This window comes from Aquila chrysaetos, chromosome 9 (genome assembly GCF_900496995.4).
Source record: "Aquila chrysaetos chrysaetos chromosome 9, bAquChr1.4, whole genome shotgun sequence".
NCBI lineage: Eukaryota > Metazoa > Chordata > Aves > Accipitriformes > Accipitridae > Aquila > Aquila chrysaetos.
In genome coordinates this window covers 20343425-20366237 of record NC_044012.1, presented here as the reverse complement: position 1 = coordinate 20366237, position 22813 = coordinate 20343425, and the positions used below count along the sequence as shown (strand labels likewise).

Genomic DNA, 22813 nt, shown 5'->3' with positions numbered 1-22813 from the left:
TCATTACCACTATATCCAAAAGATATAACTAACCAAAAGGAATATGAGTGGGTTTTTAGTCTACCAAGGACTTCTAGACATGTATTGACAGAGGAAAATACAGCTGTTGTGTAAATTCTGCAATGCCAGAATATATACTACTGAAAACATTTTGAATATGTAAATATACATATATATGTTACAGATTAAAGTTTTAATTTCTGAGTGTTTGGGAATTTGCCCATTCTGTAACAATGATCTCTCTTCAGGACTGCTTTTCAGGCAACTGCACACGCAAGCAGCGGAGACAACAGCTGAGAGGCATTTAACAACTATCTTGTAATGTTCAGTGAGATACACCTGTGCACTGCAAAGTTCTCTGCATGGCCTCTGCCAGGTAAATATTTGCAATACATGAATTCTAAGATAATTCATATGAGGCAGCATCCTTGAACTGTAGTTTACTTTCATTGAAATAAATGGAAATAGTCTTGGTGATGGTGTTAGCATGTGAATCGGTGCTTGCTGAAGGAGGTCCATAATAACTGCTATAATTAACCAATTATAAAATTAGCATGTTAAAAGAAGAGAAAATGTGATGTTAATATTTAAACCCGTCAGATATTCACAGTTACATGTCCATCTCTGCATTTTCCTGTAATAGACATCAATAGCTAAATAGCAGCAGCATTTTTCATTCAGTGAAAACTGTATTTCAATACAACACTAATATAAAGTACAAACTGGAGATTTAATTAAGCAAAAGAACAATCATGACTAGTCTAACTTGCAACATTTGGCCTTTAAAAATCATTAGTAACTCATCAGTGGTGGCAGTAGGAAAAATAATAACATGGGCAAAACAGTTTAGAGGCTTTTTGATCTTAATTTCTGCTTTAAAATGAATTTGACAGTGTCTCCAAAAATTGTCTCAGCCCCCAATGTTACAAATATTACTGCTGCTCCCATCGAGCAGAAATGCTTAGAGGAGTATTTTTATAGTAGCTAAACTAGGTGGTGTTTTCCCATTGTAGAGTCTCACCTGTGAAACAAAAAAGAAAAGAGGTATAGAGAAAAACTGCCCATCTTGGACTGCAGTTAATGCCCGGGAGATAGTTCTTTGAGCAGTTTTTAAGGTAGAAAATACAGGGCTTTATATCTCTATTTTGCAAAACATTCTAAGTACACCCTTTCTCAAAAACAAAAATTATTTTACTGGGACCCACCTTTGCAAACCATATGCAGAATAAGGCCTAAAATGCAAAGTACTTTCTGCCTGTAATATCCCTTAAAAATTCCTGTATACTACTACACTTTTATTACACATGAACGCTGGCACTGGTAGCTCAGTACGTACAGGGCGACGTGCACGAAAGGCAATTAATTAGAAGCCGGTGAAGACTTTTGTGCATTTCAAAGCTAAGTCACAGATTGTGTTTTAGCAACTGTACTTGTATATTCTTCAGATTCCCAACGGGACCCGCTCGGAGAGCACAGACCCCCATATCCCCCCCCCCGTACGCCGGGCGAGGGGCCGCAGGCGGCCGCGCAGCGGGAGCGCGCATTGTCCGCGCCCAGCGCCGGACGGGATCCCGCAAAACTGAAAGCAGGTAGAGGCACTTCCTGCAGGCAGAATTAGAGAGAAAAGGGAGTTTTCCTCTGATCTCCCTCAAAAACCAATCAGGCCAGATCAGCCAGGCGTTGATTCTCCCCCTGTCCCTCCTACACCTTTTCCAAAGGCCCAATGGCCTTGTCCCTCTGGGAGATTGACTAGAGTCACATGAGCTGCACCAAGGGCAGGTAACTCTGGAGAGGGGAAGGGGGAAGGAAAAAAAAAAAAAAGCGAGAAAAAAAAAAGCCCAAGCCCAGGCTGGGCTTCTGCCATGATGTCAGAGGGAAAGAAACCCACAGCTTGCTAATTTCACCTCCCAATCAGCCCCGGGAAGAAGGAGATCACCGGGAACAGGTAGAGATGCGAGCTTTCTCCATTTTTTTTTGTCTCAAACACCCTACCTCCTAAATAGCTCTCTCTCTTCTCTTGATATTGTGACTTCTCGTTCGCTCCTTTCCTCTTTGATCACTCGGAGGTAGGGGGTGAGCCTTGTGGGATTTTTTTTTTTGTTGTTCTTTTTTTTTGTTTGTTTGTGTGTCTTTTTCTTTTTTTTCTCTCTTTTTTTTGACCTCTGCTTTTGATTGTAGTTGTTTCCCCCTGTGGTCATGACGGCTTCGCACAGTGACTCTTTGGTGGTGTTGTTTGGGGCAACAGCTGGTGCATATGGGGCTAAACTGGGTTCGGATGAGAGGGAACTAATTCTCTTGGTGTGGCAAGTTGTGGATCTACCCAGCAAGAAGGTATGGCTTCGACACCCGGTCCGAGGGCGCGTTCCCCGGGCGCAGGGCGAGCAGGCTCGCCCGGCCGCTCGCCGCCTCCCCGGAGCCGTTTGTTCATTTCACAAATGCACCGAGGGGAGGGAGCGGGGCCCCCGTGCCCGGGGGTCATTCACTCTTCGGGTTAGGCACTCCAGAAGGTCCTTTTTGTTCCGTTTTAAGGGAAGAAGTAACTTCGAAAGAAAGTTTGGCCGCTTCCACCCCCCCCTGCCCCGTCCCCCTTAAAGCATCTGTAGCTTCAAATTCGAAGACGTCTACGGACTTGTGGAGCTCTAAAAGAAAGAGCTGCCCTCCGTAGGCTCCAACCGTGCATGCTTTCGTGGGAGCTGTCTCAGAGTAACCTGGACCCTTTGCGGCCTGCTGCAGGAGCTTTTTTTTTTTTTTTTTTTTTTTTTTTTTTTTCAACCAACGTTTGGATGACCTTTAAGAGAATATTGACTTCCTTTAATTTTTTGGCTAATCTGAAAATATGCTCTCTTTTTTTTTTTTTTTCCAAAAGCCCTATCATAAACAAGAACCCCCTAGAGGTGAAGGGCTTTGATGAAACAAACATGACTATCAATTTCATTAATCGATTCAGGAAACTGCCTTAATATTATGTGATCTTCCCTTTGCAATGAATAACTCCCACAAAAATCACTGCTAACTGCAAAAGGCGTCACATGAAAACTGGCTCCGATTCCCCGAAGCGGAGAGCATGGCTCCCCTGGGTGGGAGGGAAAGAAACCTAGGCAAAAGGTTTCGATTTGTGAAATTGACAAATGCTTTTTCTCATTGCGATTGTTATCGGGAACATGATACTGCACCTTTCTGATTTTTCTGCAGTCTGAACGCATTGTTAAAAAGAGCTAATTCGATTGTTCCTCACTTTTGTGCATAATTTCTTAAATGTTTTTAGGTAGGGACGCTACACAAATCCCTGGTGAAAGCAGACAACTTGGACTTAAGTGACCAGTGTCGTGAAGTGACTGGCTTAACACCAGAGGGATTGGGCAAAGCTGAACCACTGGACCGCGTTCTTCAACAGGTGAGGTGCTGCTCCTGGGAGCAGGGGCTATTCAGGGTGAAGCCTGGGCACAAGATTCAAATGATTTGATAAAAGAAATAGACTTCAATTTTGTCTTTCACTTTGAAATCACTAGCAAGTTTTTGAGCTTATTTTAAAGCTAACCCAAAAGAGACCTGAACCATTTGAAATGGGAACCCCATAATTGTGAAACAGTTATGTACAATACCAGAGTATCTGAGCTGATGCTCTAGTCCTTGGAAGATCTGGCTTCTGATTATTTTGATGGGTCTACTTTTATTCCAAATTCTCTTGCTCAAGCCTTGAAAGACTAGGCTGATAAGAGCACTACTTAATTTAGCAGTGCTAATCAAACTTTAAAAATTCAGGTGGTATGTTTTAATCTACAGGTTCACTGCTATAATGTGTATTAAAAAATTTGACATTTCTCATTTGTTATTCTTAAAGTTAGTTGAAATCTTCAAAACTATACTTTCATAAAACATCAGCGGTGCTTGTTGTGTATCACTCTTTTCCAGGTGAGCTTAATTTAATTAGTTTAGTGGATTATAAAGTGATTGGTTTTTATTCTACAATTTCTGTATTTTGCTCTTTGGCTCACTTAATATCACACTAAGACAGTGAATCTGTAAAATTGTATGATCCTTGCGGTTCAAGAGGCCCTAAGTTACCTAAAAAAATTTAATGCAAGTAGTGTATACATATGCAGTTCCTGAAAGTTTGCTTGCTTTCACTGTCTTTTCTATACATGAAATGTGCTTGAATGGAAAAATACAATAGTGCATTTTTGTGTAACATATAAACCTTGTCTGAATCATTCGTAGGTGTGTTTCAGCAAGAAACTTGCTTAGGCAGTAGAACAGGTTCATGTTGCTGTAACTTCTGGTGACACAGATAACTTGGCAGACTAGGTCCTAACCCTCTTTGATACTGAGTGGTTAACGCTTCACTCTGGAGAGAGTATCTTTGAAAATAGAAATGTGTAACTTTCATGTGTCTTAAAATCTGTCAACATTAGGTGCAGGTGGTATTTATTCTACTTGCACTAGTTTTGCTAGAGTCCAAGACCAAGAGGTGATTTTTTTTTTTTTTTTTTTTTTTTTTTTTTTTTTAAAGCTTCAAAATAATGCCTGAGAAAATGTGCAGCTGCAGGTTTGATCTTGTCCCAGATCTTGCACTAAAGACATCTGGAACAGCTTAGCCTAGTACACTCTGTTTACCTTTATAACAGACACACTTTAATTATACTCAATACTTTATGAGAGATTGTATCTTATTGCCGTAAATTGCACTGTAGGTGGGTCTGCTTTAGCAAATAAAAGGAAATACTACCTTTGTGTGTAGGTGGATAGAGACTTGAAAAACAACAATTTTTTTCCTTTTTGTTTGGCACATCTATGCAACTAAATAATGATTTTGCCGTTAATTGTTGGATGCCAGTTCTTCTGGAATAGGTCTTCTGGAACACACTTTACTTAAGCTCGTCTCCCTTCCCCTCCATATGTCCTGACTCTCTGGGAGTTAGGGGAGAATTAGTTCATCCTCCCACTTGCAATGGTGGCAAAAAGCAAAATTCCATATTCTTTAATAGGAGATCCTTTTCTACATTTTTGAAGATAAGTCCATTAGATATTTTAATTGCATCATGTATTTTAAGGATGAGTCAGGTATTTGTCAACACATGCAGATTCCCTCCCCCCCAGTTAAGTGTTTTGATTAGCAAAAGCACAGGTGGGTGAAGTGGTTATTTGAAAAGGAGGAGGAAAAGGAAGTAGACTTGTACCTTGATTTGAGATAATGTTATAGAGTATGTGAAATTAGCTTTCCACACCCTGCTTGGATTGTGGTAGAAAATTTGATGATGCGGCTGAAAATCACTCACTTTAGCACACATCTCAATCATGTAAATGAAAGTTTTAGTGCCTGCTTCTGGCTTTTGCTTTGGATTCCCAGTCTCTACATGTAAAGGGAAGTGAAAATCACTAAGCACAAATCCATTGTAACTTTTATCTGTGCTTCAGAGATCTCTGCCAACCTCAACCATTCTGTGATTCTGATTCTGTGATTTGTAACTGGTAAACAGTAGATCAGCTGCTGTAGGTCTGGAGTTTTTCCACTGACCACAGAAAGCCTCCTTCTATTACTATTTAGTTCACTTTCCAGCAATGATAGGGTCTACCAAAAGCCTATAATCTCTGGTTAAGTCTTTACTTCACTTGTAACAAGGCACTTCAACAAATGATGCATCATGTCAATTTTACTTCATATTCTTACAGTATTACATCACATGACTTATTACTTGGGTTTGTCTTAAGAAATATTCTAAAATAGGGTTTCCCACCGATATATTTCTGCTGTGTAATCTTACAAAGTGAAGTTCTGAAGCACAGTGCCCCCAAATAACCAAGCTGTTTGCTGCAGTGTATGTTCTATACATCTTGCTGCAAGTTTTTAAATACTGTACTTGTCCAGGGTAACAAGCATTTGATTCCACGGATGCTAGTGCATTTATGGGATCTGGCTATATTTTCTGATAGGTGATGTGCAATGTTTTGATACCTATGTTTTGGGTGGGGAGGGGAGATCCTGGTAATGTACAAATACTAGGGAAATAGTTACCTGAAGTCATAAAATGTGTGCCCTTTGGAAGCAGTCTGCTTGATGTATATAGTTCAAAATGGCATTAATAACTTATCTCTGTTGTTGGACCAGTAATGGTGAGCTTACAACTGCTGACTGAGATGTGGTGTTGTAGTTGCAGAATGGTACCAAGTAGAAAAATGTGAGGATTTTTTTAACAAGTAAGTAGGAGATCTCTTCTTCAAGTGTGTATCTGGAACTGGCTTGAGCCTGTGATGTAAGCCGCTAAACATGTATTACCTACACTACTTACTAAAGGAAATAGTGTCCTACGTTTCTTTCTGCATTGCTAGGACATTCTTGCTAGGTTTCATTGTTCAGATCCTCAAGTCACAGGACTGGCTTATTTAGCATGTTATTTATATTTTTCTAAATAACTGCTGGAGCTTTATGGTTTCTCAGTTTCCAAGCTTTTAAGGGAGAAAATTATTTTCAGGTTGCTTTCTGAAACCTTGCAGGAACGGTAGCTTGCTTTTAAACAGCAAAACCAAAATGAACTTTAGATTTCTCTCAGCCCCATTACTCTGTCATCAAAAAGCTGACGTCTTCATGTGCTTCTCTGATTCTAGCCATAGGGGTTCTAAGTTAAAGATCGAATACTAAGTTGAAAGTGTTGTGGATTTCTTAATCCTTCCCATACAGAAAACCTGGCTGAATCAGCATGACTTGCCTTAAGACATGTTACTTTCCTTTTGCAAGGCAATATTTGCATGTCTCCCTGACAAAGGATAAGTCTAAGAAGAGCTAATAATTTTGGAGAGCTGTCTGCAGTATTTAGCTGTAATTACCATCTTACTTTGAATGATATACATAAAAAGGGACAGGTTCTCATGAGAGCTGGGTCTGCTTTTGGACCTATTGAAAGCATCCAAATTTCATCTATGGATTGACATTTAAGTAATAAAAAAATGTTTGGAAGACTGTCTTAGTCTTGCTGATCTTTCATTGCATTGTACGTTGGATCCAATCCATCAATGAGAGATTTGATTCATATTCTTAAACATAGAAAGACAAAGCTGGGCCTTTTTTCCCCTGCTCTCCTAAACTATGCACAGATTGAAAATACTGAGGGGTTGCCACTTCATCAGGTGGTAGCAAACTACCAATTCTCTAAAGCATGTTTGGATGCCAATTGATCATCCAGCTGAGCTACAGGTGCAATTTATTTTCTCACATATCAACAAATTCAGCAAGAAACAAGCTGGTTAGATGAGCATTTGGAAACAAATGGGATGGGGGGAGAGGCGGAAGAACCAGTGAATTCCTCTAACCTGATAAACCAGTTACAGCTTTTTTTTTTTTTTTTTTTTTTTTTTAAGAGAAACTTGTTCTGCAGCCTCCTTTTCACAAAGTGCTAGCAGAAAGTTTTCTTGGCTCACTTGCCAGCTGTCACACCTTCATTTTGGATAAATGATTTTTTTGAATATTTTTTAATACACCTCTGAACCTTCAGACTGCAGAAGAAAGCCTGAAAATGCAGGATGGCTTTTTTTTTTTTTTTGAGTCTCATGGTTCATCTTCCAACTTCAGATTATTTGGTGACTGCATCACCTCAATAAAATTCCTAATAGTGTCTGTATTTTGGACTATTTGCGGGGTCTGAGTTCTGAAGTTTTGGAGCAGGTGTTTGGCAAACCTTTCGCAAGTGTTACTGAGCAGGCTGTTCTCTCCACAACAAATACTTAGGGTGTAGTTTCACAAGATTTGGCTTCAGCAGTGAAGCCAGCTTCTCTCTTGCCCCTGCACCATACTTTGCTATCTTTTTGTCGTGTCAGTAAAACTCTTTGTGAAGCTGTGCTGTAAACAGGATCACTTAAATGAGCAGGTAGGGTGGGAACTTCTAAGCTGCTTTGCTGTCCAAGCTCACGTCCCATGAAACTACACCCTTTGGTTGTATTTTCGTGATCCAACATGTTTGATGGCGATACCAGCCTAATGTATTTCTGCCCCCGCATCAAGTTCTCAAGCTGCAGTTGTATGAAAACTTTTTGGTGGCACCTTTCGCTTAGGTAGGTGCTGCTACATGGACCTCCCTCACCTGCATTTTGCCAATACAAAAGTTTTTGGGCCTGCATATTAAACTGGAGCAGGGCACTGTTCTGAGTTAAAAACAGTTCTGGTTTGGAGCGGTTCTGTCTGATGTACAGTGTGGCAGATTAGGTAGTTTTTCTGAGGGCAGCCATAGCACCAAGATGTGGACAAGCAGTGTTGGTGAAAGGAGAGAAAGGTTTTAAGACAGGTTGGCCACCAAGCAGTTTGTATTGTGAAACTGTGGCCTTGGTTTGGTATCAGCAGTGAGCTATGAGGGCTTCCTGACAGACATAAGGTGGCCTTCAGGTTGTCAGGGCAGGTAAGTGATAAACTCCTGCTCTTAAAGGAGGGCTGAGTGTACTGTGTGCATGTAGACTTATGTGGGGTTCTTGGTATATTTTAGCATCTAATAGCTCCCTATTTCCATTGATAAACTTAGATGAGCATTGGTTAAATTATGTTTGATACCTAATACTGGAATATTGTCAGTCTTTTTTGCGGGGAAGTGAGGATGTACTAATGCTTCCTGTAGCTGCAGGCTGTTACAGCGTGGAATTTTTTTTCTTTAGCAAAGAAAATGGATGGCTAACTCCTGTTTCAGAACCCTAGTTGTAATTCTGTTGTTGATGGTATAGATAAACGCTTTTTCCCTTTACAAATCCCGTGCTACCCAGCTCCCACTACATTCTTACTGAAAGACTCAAATCTGTTCTCTCAAAAACAGAGAAGAGTTAATAGCAGAAACGGTTCCTCTGTTATGTATATAACATATATACATGAATATACATATGTAGATCATGTGACTGCATTTGTTATTGGCAGCATTTATGTTCTGTTAGGTTTTGTGGAAAAGCAATAACCTGAGCTTCTCTGAAGGCTGCAATACTTTCATCTGAATTCCTCGAGTAGTCCCTTAAACATTGCTTTGTTCCTATATTTTTGTGCATTTCACTTCAGAATGAGCAGAGAATTAGATAAAGGAATTTGTCTAAAGCTGCATATTCTTTTCTTTGCAAGCATAAAAATGTGGTAGTCTTGGCTAGCTGGGCTATCTTATCGTAAAATTAGAAGTGCCAATATTCATTAGAAGTGAGTAATTTGCTCCAGCGGTTTGAGGATGAGCCCAAGTAGACTTTTTATGATAGCAGATGCTGCTGCTTGTTCTGATGAAGTTAAACAGTAACATTAAATCTCTTACCAGGTCTGGGTGGATTAGCATATATAGAAAAATAAACTTTACTCTGACCTGTCCAGAATAGCTTGAAAAGTCTGTCTTCACACAGCGTGGTGTTGTACAGTAGTTGAAAACTGTGTCTGTCACTAGCACATTTGGATGTTCTCGCAGCTATAATATGATATCTGAATACTTGAATTTCTCTTGAAATTGTACTTGCAGCTTTTTTTAAAGTCACTGGAAGATAATAAAACACAGGGTAGAAGCCTTTTAATACAGATGGCTGGATTACATGATCCTGAAAGACTTTGAACTTCTTTCCCCTAACTTTCTGTAAGGAGCTACCGAAAAAGTCACTGGAAATGTGTCAATGAACTATTGTCAGAGTTTTCAAAAGTGACTTGAGGCATAAAGGATTTGTATTCTACCATTTTGACAAGTATACATGCAGCGCTTCTACCAGTTCTTACATGTTAACATGGAAACAGCTTAGAAAACTTTGTGTGGATACTCTGGATTGTCTGCAAAGCTCCACTGTTTCCCTGTTCCTCTGGTAGCATTTTATCTGGTTCTTGTCACAGCTTTTGAAACGGTTGCACGGTTCTTGCATCTGTGTGTTGGTTTACCTGGATTTTTTTTTTTTTCGTTTTTAAAAAAAACCTCCCTTAAGTTATATGCAGAAGGTCTTGGGTAGCTAAGTGCTGCCAAATGAGGGCAACATCTCTGTCAATGTGTTGCAGCGCTTCTTTGCTGAACAGTTAGGTTTGAGTGATACATAGATGCTGAAGTTGATATTGCTAGCAAAGCAGTGTTGTGGCCAAAACTAAAAATGCTGATTGGAGATTAATTTTTTCTCTTTTTTTGTTGTTTTTTTTTTTTTTTTTAGCAAAGTAATGTCAGCCCTGTTCTGTTTTATAATTTCTGTGGTTAAAATTGGAACTTTTATGTCTCCTAATTAGAAACGTAAATGGTAATTCTCCCTCTTCTTCACATTCATGTCTTTGCCATCTCGTGTCTGCTCTGGAAAAGCTTTTATTTTCTTCATAATAGTTGCTGCTTTGCATAAAAACTGCAGAGATACCATGTTGTTTTCCTTCATGATCAATCTCTGTTAGCTACAACCTGATTTCAAGAAAGGAGGAAAATATTGGTACTCTGAAAGGCAACTTCATGTGTGTGTCCTAAGAAGGTACTGAATCAGAAGTCATGTTTGCTCTACAAACCATTTTTTAGCACTTTGCTCTGATAAATCTGTGTTGATGTTCTTTAAACTGTTCACAACTTACTCCAGTATACTTCTATACAATAGCCCCTGTTCTTGCTTTGTTTATAAACAGCTGCTTTACTAATCTGTCCCTCATTCATTAAATACACAAGCTGTTAAGGTAGATGTGAGTTATAAGATAAATATTATGCAAAAGTTATTGGAAATTGAAATTTAAATGCTCACCACTTGTGATGAGTGACAAAACAAAAACCCAAACCCTGCCACTTCTCCCAAACTTGTATTTAAAAATATTTTAGTTTTTCTTTTCCCCTGCTACCTTTCTATGTAGAGCTGCAGTGGGCAGAGAGGGGCAAAAAGTGTTGAGAAATACATATTGTGTTAGCAGTAAAATATTGGAAAGAAACTTAAGGTTAAGAAACAGTTGTATTCTCTTTTGCAAAAACTTGGCTCCTGTGATGATTTTGGACACCTGTTAGCTTAAAAGAAAAGGTTCTATTACTCTAGTGCAGTGTCTGAACTGTGTTATCATTCTTACTAAATTGAGATCAAAACTTAATTAGTGGTGTTTCCATTCTCTGGCTGTAGTTCTAGAGAAATTTAAGCACATGCTTTAACATTATAATGAATTGTGTAGACGTTGGCAGTATGTGAAATTAAATGTCTTTACAGAAATTATGGCAGAACTACTTTCCTGATAAGTAATTCTGTTGCAGTGAATTGCACTAAGAGTAAAGTAGAGCTATAGTATGCAACTTGGAAAATAAAAATGCAAAAATCACTGTGGAGGTTTTGCTTTGTAAGTAGATCTTATTGTAGCTGTGTACCCGAACGTCTGAAAGTTAATTTAGGAGTCCTTTGCACCTGAAGAGAGACACAAAACAGTGTATAACACATCAAACGTCTTGAATCAAATAACTATTGGATTACAGGGGGATGCATGAGGTTGAGAACTGGAAAATACTTAGTGGTCACAAGAATATGACTACGACAGAGTTTTGGGGTTTGCTTGATTGATTACTGAAGTGTATTAGCCAGTGTTATTTCTGACAACAGAATTAAACTGTTACAAGATGAACTTCTGCTTATGTAAAGCATGTGAAATGTCACCATGTAAATATGAAGTGCAGGAGAAGAAAACTGCTGCTCTTGTGGTATGCTTAAAGAAACAAAAGAAAACATAAATCAACCCCCACTTCCTATAAACCTCAGATGCTGAGAATTGATCACAAGCTGTGTGACTTGCTCTGTATTCCAGACAACTCATATCAAGTTTTTCAGTCATAATGAACTCACTTTGGAAACAAGAAGCTACCTGAAAGAGAGGATGTAGTTCCATAAGAGGAAGCAACATCTCAATAATGTCATCATTATAATATCACCATTAATGTCCTTGTTCTGTATTGGGAAGGTCTGAATCCCTTGGAAGGCCAAATGTAAATTCTGGTCTTAGTTATGAACTGCTGAAATCTTAGAGCTAATAATTTCTTACTCTCATTTTTCCTTTTAGCAAACATAATCAATTCCTGATGCATGGGGTAGCTGCCCTAATCTGTGACTTTAAAATTTCAGAGATTAAAGGCAAGCTGACCTCAGGATCTACTTCCACTTCTCCTTTGTGTTTTTGTGAAAGCATGTTGAACAAGAAAGGGAAACTCAATTTCTGAAGCAGAGTAGAGCCAGTTTATAAAAGTTTGATTTTTTTTTTTTTTTTTTTTTTTTTTGCTGATATTTGTAAGGGTTTGAGCAAGAATCACTTGGATTCTTATATAAGCAAAGATACTTCATGGATCTCAAGGCTGTTATTCAGGAAAGTCCATGCCTATGGTATTCGTACAGTATAAGTTTAAAGGAGAGGCAGGAGTATGAGAGAATCTGAAGGAAACTGAATTGTGGGTAATAGGTATGTCTTCTTTTTATGTCTCCTCTTCTTTCTATTTTCCATGGACATTACTAAAAAAACAACCTGAAAAACAACCCAATAGAAAAAAAAATGCTTTAACTTTACAGATATTGGCTATTCTCCTACAACTGGTTAAGCTTGCACTACAAACAATGAGGTAGTGTTGAGTAAATAGAGCAGTACCATGCATTACAGTCAATAGAGCTGGTGCTAAAGATCACATTGCTAATGAAAGTTTGTCCTTGAAACAGAGGTAAGTGGGAGTGGGGGAGGTATAGAACACTGAGAGCAAGCTTGTGCCCAGATCAAGACTTTAGGAAATATTGCAGTCGTGGCATTAATTAAAACCTAGAGTTTGGAAAGTATGTTCAACCTTGTCTTTCAGGCTGTAATGAGTTGCTCTATGAGTTGAGCTGATAGCAAGCAGCCTGTGAGGAGTGTGAGGCACCATTGTAATCCTGCTTGAAATGTAGGTAAAAGGTTGATAGGGTATGGATTTTTTGCATTACTAATATTTCAAGTTTCCTTTTGCTTAAAGACAGACTAATGAATAATTTATGCTGACAAATGCTAAGGTGTTCTGCAAGATATGCATCTCTTTCGCATTATTTTATTGGTTTTGCTAGCTAGTGGCCTCTTTCACACAGGTTAATTTAAAGGTGAAAACTCCTTTTATCTCAGTAAGTGTTTCTTTATTTAGCAGTTTCCTGACACATAATATAGTAGTAAAGTAAGTCCAGAAACTGAAATTCTTATGTTGCTGGACTGGGGTGCTTTATCTTACACAAGGCTAACTTCAAGTAGCTTATTTGTGCAGTACTCTGCATATTTCAACACTCTCCTATTAAAACAGATTGTGCTTTTGAAGATAAAAGCTGTGACCTGATTGCTGTGACATTTAGATGGCCTGAACCATAGTCTTGCCTTTTACACTTAATGCATTACCTGAATTAGATGCTGTAGATACCATAGCTGGAAAGCATGCAAATAATCTGATGCTGCAAACTTCCATCTAAGAAATAATTAATCAAAAATGGTCATAAAATGCTCAAGTGGCATGGCTTAGACAGATCTTTGTCTTGCCAGAAGGTTAGATTCTTGCATTCTTTCCTAGGAAGAATTAAAACTTTGTTAGCTATTGTTTACTTTGTCGCACGAAGACCCAGATGCAATTAAAATGAACCAAAGAAAGAAATAAGGTGGAAGTTGCACCCTTAAGACAGTTTATCACATTCCTGAGTCACAATAGTCTGTTTTCTGTGCTCTACAAACTGTCACTGGACAGACAAAGAGCATGACAACTGCTGCTCCATTTCTGTATTTCATATTCTTCCTGTTGCTGAACCATGATAAACAAACCTATTTTTATGCAGAAAATTAACTGTAGGCTACCCTCACCTAAGCTTAAAGTTTCCAGTCCCTCTATGTAATTCTGAAGGAGTACGATGAATTTTAAAGTACTTTTCTAATGTTTTGTTGAAGGGAAGGATGTGATAAGCTTGATGAGTACCTTCCATTTTTCTCCCTTGAACTCTTTCAGTCATTATAAGAGGTATACATAGGCTGTGTGCCTTCCTGACTTGAGAACTCTGTGGTGACCTGTGTGATGACAGCAAGGAGGAGGACAGGGTGGTATTACTTCCTGGAACTTCAGCTTCCCAACAAAGTAAAAGATAAAAGTGGTTATCTTAAATAGCTTTAAAAATATAATTCTGTATTTTTTTTAACTACTTCTTTGGAAGATTTGTGATGTTTGGAATTTTATGGCAGAACCCCAAGCATAGGATAGTTGAGACCTTAACCCTGTTACCTTTGTTATCTCACGCCATGGGTGGAAAAGAGTTAGTTTCTTTCTGTGAGAAAGGCATCAATATGAGTTTATGGCTATACAGACACCCAGTATAGATGAAACTGTTTTGGAACAGCAGCAGAAGCAGCAGGATGTGTGGTACCTGGTTTGCTGTTGTTGGACCTCTAGTCAGGAAAGAATACAAAGTGACAGAAAGATTAGTAGGTAGGAAGAAGCAACATAATATACTTGAGGAGAAGACAGTCTACAGGCCTTGAAGCTCAGTGCCACATCCTGCATCTCCTTGAGACTGAGGAGAGCAAACCTGCTCTTACCCTTGCAAATTCCAAAGTTGGATGGGAAATCTGACTGGTTTTGGGTAATATGTACATATCTCTCTGTCCCGACTACATTTATGGTGGCCATTGTGACTGATTACTCATTCAGTTATTTAATACAGTTTATAGTACCTCAGGAGGCATATGGTGATATGTAACTTGACTGGTCATATTGAGCACAGTTGTATTGTCTGTGGCATGCTGGAAATGAAAACCATGCTTTTGTCCAGGCTAGTCTTCAGTGTTAGTGTTCGGGGCATTAGTGTTCAGTAGAGCAAAAAATTGCTTTCCTCTTAATAGGAGAAATCAAACTGGCAATATTGTTTTTGAACATGTCTGGTGAGTGGACCTGGGGTGCCTCTGTCATCTTCTGCAAGTTTCCCCTGCAAAGAAATAAAACCAAGGGGCAATTTCTTTTTCATGTTTGAGTCTGAATAGTATCTAAATACAGTATTTTTTCCTATCTTGCTAGAAGGGGGAAAAAAAGCTGCAGCTTGTGGCTGCACTGTGGCTTACGCTTTTTTTCCATACAGCAATTTCAGTACAAGGTCACCATATATCCATTATCAGCCATGTGGAATAGCAGTTAACAGATGAACAAAGGCAAGGGCTTACTGTAGGATTCTCGGTTTAAAAAGTTACCTAGCACAATAAAGGGTTATCATACTTGTAAATACTGCTGAAATGCAGTCTGTGCACCTCCCAGTAGTATTGACATGCTTTAAATTCCTCCATTGCATGGATAAGGCTGACATTACCAGGGTTTGAAGAGTGAAGGAACAGAAAACTGCCGATGGATAGTATTGTAAATAAATGTGAAACGCTCATGGGTATAGGGTCTGAGGCACAAAGTCCAAGTGAAAATATTTCCCGAAGTTGACATGTCATGGTATGTTGTGTGTGTTCAGGCTTTGTATATCAAACCCATGGCTTGTTGCTCTTGAGATTTCTCATGCTGTATTAGAGCCTTTAAGTCTTAAGGGAGACTTCAGGGTTGCTGGATATTTGTTTTTTGGTGATGCTCCAATCTTGCTTATGTTTTGGTGGCAGAAGATTTCTGTTAATCAAATTTGGCTGCATCTCATCTCTTGATTTCCTCCCCTTCCCCCTCACCCCAGACAACACATCCTTCCCCAAACACACCTACCCCCACACATGTATATACTATGGTGGCATTGATGTAATGAGCTTTAGTGTAGCTGCAGAGTAGGCAAAACAGAGAGAGTCCAAAGACATCAGAGAATTGCACAATAGCTGAGGTTGGAAGGGACCTATAGATGTCATCTAGTCCAACCCCTGAAAGCAGGTTCATCTAGAGCAGGCTGCGAAGTATCATGTCCGGTTGGGTGTTGAATATCACCAAGGATGGAGACTCTTCAACTTCTCTGGGCAGCCTGTCTCAGTGTTCAGCCACTGGAGATCTCCTTTCAGGAGCTGCACCTGCAACTATATAATTGGTTTTGGGTGTTTTCTGGCAATAAATCTTAGAGGACTTTCCATAAAATCAGGCTTTGAGGCAAGAACTGCAATATCTTTGCCTGTTGAAGAAGAACTTGGAGTAGAGAATCTTCAGAGACACCTTTTTGGAGATTGTCATTTGTTTTCCATGCTTCTCTTACCTGAAAGAAGACAGATCATTGTTATATGGTCTATGCTACAAGCAAAGAATGACCCACACCAAAGGCCTAAAAGACAGTCTAAAGCTCTAATGTAGTGAATTACAGTAATGTCTAATAAGTAATGATGTTTTGTTTTTTTTTTTTTTTTTTAAACACAAGTAAGACTGGGTATCATACATGGTTATAAACAGTATGGCTTTAGCCTAAGCACATGTGGTGTTTGTTGCAAAGTGGTAGTATATATGATGTTAATATGTGAAGTATGTGGTCTCATTGCTAGGAGACCTGCAATTAGAAAAGTTTAACATCTCTTTCAATTGACAATTCGCATATAGCAAAGTATGAGAGTATGCATGAGAGTGAACTCTGATATTTCTGGATTGAAAAAGAAGTGCTTTATGTGGTTGCTACTTATTTTTTTTCTACGACATAAAACACTACTATATATGCACGAGTCTGTATAAATCTTATAGTATTATTGATTTAGTTTGGTAAATTCTATTTGATAATCTGTCTGATAGACTACAAGCTGTAGTTCTCAAACTTCATTATGCTAATAAAATGTAACAAATTTCAGGATTTAAAGAAAATATTGAGAAATATAGTGAATTGAAATTTAGAAGTAATTTTATAAATTTAGTCTGAATTGTTAGGCATGCAAACATGAAAGTTCAGCTGATCTGATGAGATTTTAAAACAATAATTTGTGTCACTATGTATAATTCTATACACAAACATATGCATGTGTACACAGAGATGCATATCTGTATATTAAAGCTGCCTGCCTGCAATGGTTCTATGCTGCCCTCCATCTGTTTTTTATAATAAGAGATTTTCTCCAGTAATGAATTATGTAGGTAAAATAATTTGCAAGAGATATCTACAACAGATCTCTAGCTTTTGCTTTGCATGGAGATGTGTGCTGGTCAGAGTGGAAATTTATTCTTGATTTCTTAAAATGAATATGGGGAAAAAAACTCACATGTAGCTAATTTTTCAGTTTTGAGCAGAAGAGATTGTAAGCAGTTCATGTTTATGTGCTACAGCTAAAACTTTTTTTGTCTCAAACAGTGTATTTTACAGATCTGTAGAGTATATTTTCACTTTCTCTAGGACAGCTACGTAGTAGTGATATGAGTTCTTTAAGCTCAAGGGAATATATTGGAATATATAAGCCTAGGTGAGCCGAAATATCTTTTCTTCTAAGTTATTCCTGAAAGTTTTCCTTTTAATAATGACCAAAAGATGTCACTCCTGAATAAGTTTTGGGGTTTGTGGTGGGGTTTTTTTGTTTTTTCAAAAGACTGATCTAGAATGCTAAGCCTATTCAAATTCTTTTGACAGGCTTTATCCCAAATGAATTATCATCTGTCTGTCTTGCATCTTAATTTTTGGCTGGACGAGGTGTGATTTGTCCTCCTGCTTAAGTCTAAAGATGGCACAGAAGTCAAAATGAGCACTTTTTGATATGCTAATTTGGCAGAAACTTGATCATGTATTCACCATGTGTAATCACCAAATTGTTATCTCTGGGCAATTTAGTAACACGCCTGTCGATACCACTGATTTGAAACCATGTCCCCACACCGTGAGGACCATCCTTTGTGCAAAGGATATTGATAAATCTAATAACTCATCTTTCTACTTGGGAATAGATGTATGTCTAGTTTAAGCATGGACTACAAGCTAAGCTTTTTTCTGGATTTTTATGTTATGCTTTAGCATAATGTTCCAGACCTAGTTAAATTGCAAGGATGCCTTTAATTCTGAAGCTTTGTGAATATTTTTGTGTCTTGTCTGGTGCTGTTAGCTATGATGGGTCAGTGGGGCTAAAAGAAGCAAAAAAGAGAAACTTTGTGCATTGCTAAAGGAATGGATCCCATTTTGAAGACGCACTAGGAGCTGCTGGAGGTCTGACAAGTAAGAAGCAGCCAAATTTTCTGCTATTTCCCAGAGGTGAATTAAGAAGAGAATCCCCCAGAGTATCTTGGTGTTTTAGAAATGGTTCAGTTGACAACATGGATGCATCCTGCAACTGAATTATCTCAGTATTTCATTACCATGCCAGGCACAGATACAGCGCAGATGCAGTGGCCTTTCTCAAGGATGAGAGCTATTTTTAGTTAGGGAGAAGGGAATATCCAAATAGCCAGAGGTTTATTTTAGTGCTTCATGCATCATAACTATAGAAAGAGCTTAATGAGGAATCTTCTTTTTTCTCTAAGATCCACAGCTTTGTTCAGTTATAGTTAAGGCAACATGAAGCGGGCTGTATCATTTCAGCCACTTGGGATTCATTTGCAGAAAACATAGCAGCTTGTGCTGGCTTTCATCCATCTTTGCTGCTGGCGAAACATGTCTCTTCGCTCTCTTTGTGCTCTCAGCTACATGACCAAAATCCTGTTTAGCCAGTTTTTCAAACTGGTGATCACTCTGTCCTTACCTCTCACCACCTTTTTCTCCAAGAACTGTTTCAGGTTTCTTGGAGGTAAATGTACAGAGCAGCTTGTTTGGTTCTTCCTCTTCTCTCTGTTCAGTTTTTAATCTCAGTATTGAATTATTGAACATATTCCTTTAAATACAGAATGATTCATCAGAACTCTCCTAGAGAGACTGATCTGGTGGAATAAGCAATGAAGGGTGGAGGGTGATGCCAATACACTGTGGTTCTTGCAGTTGAAATGAGGGCTGGTTGCAAGATGCAAACAGTGGTGATTAACACTCTGTATAACTCTGTTGCTAAGAAATGAGTAGATTAACAGGGGAAACACAGGGTGTGTGAGCTTGGTGGAGGAAGTCTTCAGGTGGGGCAGCTTTGCATGCTGAAGTAGGGGAGTGCTATGGAGGACAGCATGAAGCTGAATAACAGGAGGTAAATAGCTGAGATTGGTTTTTATTAGTGGAGTGAGGGAGATGTAGATGGAATTTATGAAATGACAGAGTTGTGGACAGGTTATTCAACATGTGAGACAGAAAAATGTAATGTAAATCTGGCACTGGTCTTGACTTGTCCTTAGCTTGCTGCATTTGGGTGTATGCTGGTTCAAGGTTGCTTTTTGAGGTGCTGTCTGAAATTCATAGGGTGAAAAAGGAGGCTGAAGATGGCTATTCTGCAGGAATGCTGAATTGTTTAACTTATATTTCAATGTGACTTTATAAACACATCTGCACTAGTTGCTTTAACTCCTTCTGATATGTGTGGTAGGCTGTATCTATTGCCTGAAAGACTTAAGGGTCCAGTGTAATCTCTAGTAATGAGAGCTGGTCCAGAGTTATGCTTTTCATATTTAACCTTTCCAGAATTTGGACACATCTCATGTAGATGAAAGAAGCCTGTTCAGGCTAATCTCAAATATCTGTCGTTCCTCAGTGGCAGTGTTATGCTTGCTATTTTGCCCCATGCTCTTCTCCTTGGTGAATCTTCCCATTCATACTCTGCTACCCCATTCCTCTCCTCAGTTAACCCATGCAATAGCTAAGCTGGTTTGGATAGGAAGGATTGCTTATGTCTGCTGACTACTCTTCCCACGCTCATTTTGCCCTCTTCTGGAGCAGCACACTGCAAAGTTTGAAAAAGGCTGTTTTTAAAACAGAAGTTTCTAAATAAGCACTCAGCAAGGCCTGCCAACCTTGTGGCATTTTATCTAAGGCACTTTAAGTTGCTAGCTTCTAGTAAGAAAAGTAGAGAATTGTTTTGATATGTTGATTGTCCCATTGGAAAGGAGTTTGCAATGTTGAATGTTATCACTGACATTTAATAAACGTGCAGTGCAAATACTTGGGCTCAGTTAAAAATAAAAACAAATGCTGCCTCTCATGCCTTCTTTAAACCTTAGTATACTTGGAGTATCAGGCTTATCAGTGTCCTTATGCAATATTTCACTCTTCTTGATGTCTTCTCACCAGGGGCTTCTGAAAACAGCCGTATGGTGTATCTGTCTTTTCAGCTGTATGTTGTGTGGGAAACACCATCTGAAAAAAAAAGTGAACATTTCAGTGCAACAGTCTAGATTTTTACCAACTTGACTTATACTATTTAGCCTGAGCATTTCCTCCCTTGTCCAAACATTTTTCCCCTTTTGTTTTCTAACTTGGTGAAGACTTTTTGAACTACAATTCTTATGTTTTATTTGTAAAGCAGGAGGCTGCATACATTTGCTGCTTCTCTCAAGTTGTGCATGTTGGATTTCTTCTTGTACCTGATCAAAATAGCCTCCTAACTGCACTCTTTATATATGGGCTCTTGTGCATCTTCAGAAGCACAGGGTACAAAGTTGAAGGTTTGGGGAGTGTTTTATTACCGTTCATCAGCAAGACTGCTTCCTTTTGGCAAGAATCCCTGTATAGCTTCTGGAGGCTAATTCCTATCACCATTTCCAAACCCTTTTTATAAATATTTGCTCTTTACTGTGCCCAGAAGTTAAAACAAAGTAATAAGGTGCTACATTTAGTAAGAAGGCAATTCTCCTCATGTCTGTTGTTGTAGTGAGAATATTTGTTGTTGGTCTGTGATTGTGGCAGTCCCCAGAACTGCATTTCTGAAGTGGTTCCTTTTGAGTCCTCTGGAATTTTCTTCTTCTTCTGGTGTTTACACATCAGCTGAGGTATTTTGAGCACTCTCAGATCTCAATTTTCTGACTTTAAATCATCCTTAAACAATGACTTGCTTTATAGCCTTGGGTTCTTCAAGACTTCAACTTGTGGTAGGAACACAACGTGAACTAGCAATCAGGAGGGAACTGGCTTTCTGCATCTGCAAGGGTTTGGATTGTTTGTTTGATTTTTTTTTTTTTTTTTTTTTTTGGGGGGGGGGCAGTGGGGAGAGTGTGTGGGATGTGTGTGTGTTTTAGTGGTGTGCAAAGAATTGCATTGTAAAGGTTTTTTTGAGGGGGGATATTTCACCTTTCTTAAAGTTTCAAATATTTTCTGTTTGATATTAAAGAACTTCTTTTTATAGATATATTTATATCTGCAAATTAAGCAACTTACACAAGATGCTGGTGTAAGTGCTTCTCCTTACCCAGCTCTGTCCCTCAGTTATCTGTCTTGCTGTAGTAGTGGCTACTACATATCATTTCTGAACTCAAAGTGGTAGTGGAATGCTGGTTCGCTGTCCAAGCCTAGAAAAGGGCCTGAATTGGATTTGAGCAGTTATTTGGAAACAAAGCCTGGGTAATCATGTCTCTGCCTCTACTAAATCATGTTCAATACATGATTTTTGTCTTGTGGAGCCTTACCTTTGGGATGCAGATGCTGCAACATTTGTTCACACAGTGAGTACTGTGTAGCTGTGGGATCAGATCATTAAGACATCATCTTTCCTGAGCAGAGACTGTAACTATGTAAACTCTCGCATGTGTTGATGATAAAAGAAACCAACCATCTTTTCTCCCCATACACAGGTTAAAAGACAGCATAAAGATAGTGTCTGAGTTTCAAGTCAACTTGTAATTTGCTTTTGGGGGTGGTTGTTTTGGAGTTGTAAGCTATTGCCGAGAGTAGTGGGTGGCTACTGCATCATGATGTTAATTATTGCTTTGTTTGTGAGGCAATGCTTTCCTGGGAGGGAGTAGCATCAAGAGGGAAGCTTAGAATAATTATATTTGTCCCCTTGAAAGTTTGCTAACCAGCTACTATTTACTGATTTGATACAAGTAGATACTATAATACGTTAGTTGACTATTATAAGCAAGGATTTTAACAGTGGTATGGAGTAATAAAAGGCTAGAAACTATTGGATAAGTATGGAAAATAACATTGAACAAGACAGATGGAGCCCTTTCCTCTTGAGAATTAACCTATTGGGGGTTATCCATCCTACAGGTAGGGAGTAATTTTATCTAGTGTTTGTAACATTGTATCTCTACAAAGAACTTTCATTGGTTTGGATCCGACTTGATTATAATTTCACTTTTGAAGGTAGTAGACCACAATTTGTTCGGCTTTTCTTAGCATATAACTTTTGAAACATTAGTAAATCCTGATGGGTAGCTGTTTTCTTTTTGAAGTTCAAATTAAAAAAAAAAAAAATATTATGGACATAACTGAAGTCAAAGGTGCCATAAGTGAAGAAAGGCTATGGCAAAATCATTATTGTGATTGATCTGGAGAGGTTTTTTCTTTCAAATATTTCATAGCTTTTATTATAGTTAGTTCAGATTTTAAACTTTACCCTTATAATACCATGACCTTTCATATGAACTCATAATTCTGCCATATTGTCCTAATTGTTCTTTTTACCATACTGCTGGTGTGCTTATTTTCTATTCCACAAATGCACATTGTTTGCTTACCTTTATCAGGAGCCCATGTCTGTTCTCCATCATGTTTTTTCAAAAGCTATTACAAAGTGCTGAATTATTTTATCTTCTTAAAAAAAAAAAAAAAGTCTTGTAATAATGGTAAGTGCTTGTTTTATGGAATTATCTCTATCGGTCAGTACAATGAAATTTGTCATTTCATTTTTCAGTTTAGTCAGCTGGTATCCAGTGATTTGAAAGTACTTGGAAGGAGCTCTTACACACTCTGCAGTGATGGCCAGTTACTCATTCGACAAGTCCTCCACCCAGAAACATCTAAGAAGGTATGAGATCAGAACTGATGCAGAAGGGCAGTACTGTGTTTTAAGGACATCAAAGAAAATAGCTTATGTGAGTTTGAGATGAGCAACACAATTCAACCTTGGGAACTATAGTGTTCC

General features: G+C 38.6%; 1 protein-coding gene across 5 annotated transcripts in view; it reads left to right on the top strand.

Moving 5' to 3' along the window:
- Positions 1–263: 263 nt before the first annotated feature.
- ESRP2 (epithelial splicing regulatory protein 2) overlaps positions 264–22813 on the top strand; it is a 47854-nt gene continuing 25304 nt past the window's right edge. The window contains exons 1-4 of one of the 5 annotated variants that reach the window (XM_030025924.2): positions 264–376; positions 2179–2331; positions 3266–3394; positions 22583–22696. In XM_030025924.2, coding sequence (XP_029881784.1) covers positions 2197–2331; positions 3266–3394; positions 22583–22696 — 378 coding nt within the window. In that variant the 5' untranslated portion in view covers positions 264–376; positions 2179–2196. Of the gene's footprint in view, positions 377–1563; positions 1946–2178; positions 2332–3265; positions 3395–22582; positions 22697–22813 lie in introns of those variants that run through there. The other 4 variants (XM_030025926.2, XM_030025928.2, XM_030025923.2 and 1 more) reach the window with 4 other exon arrangements.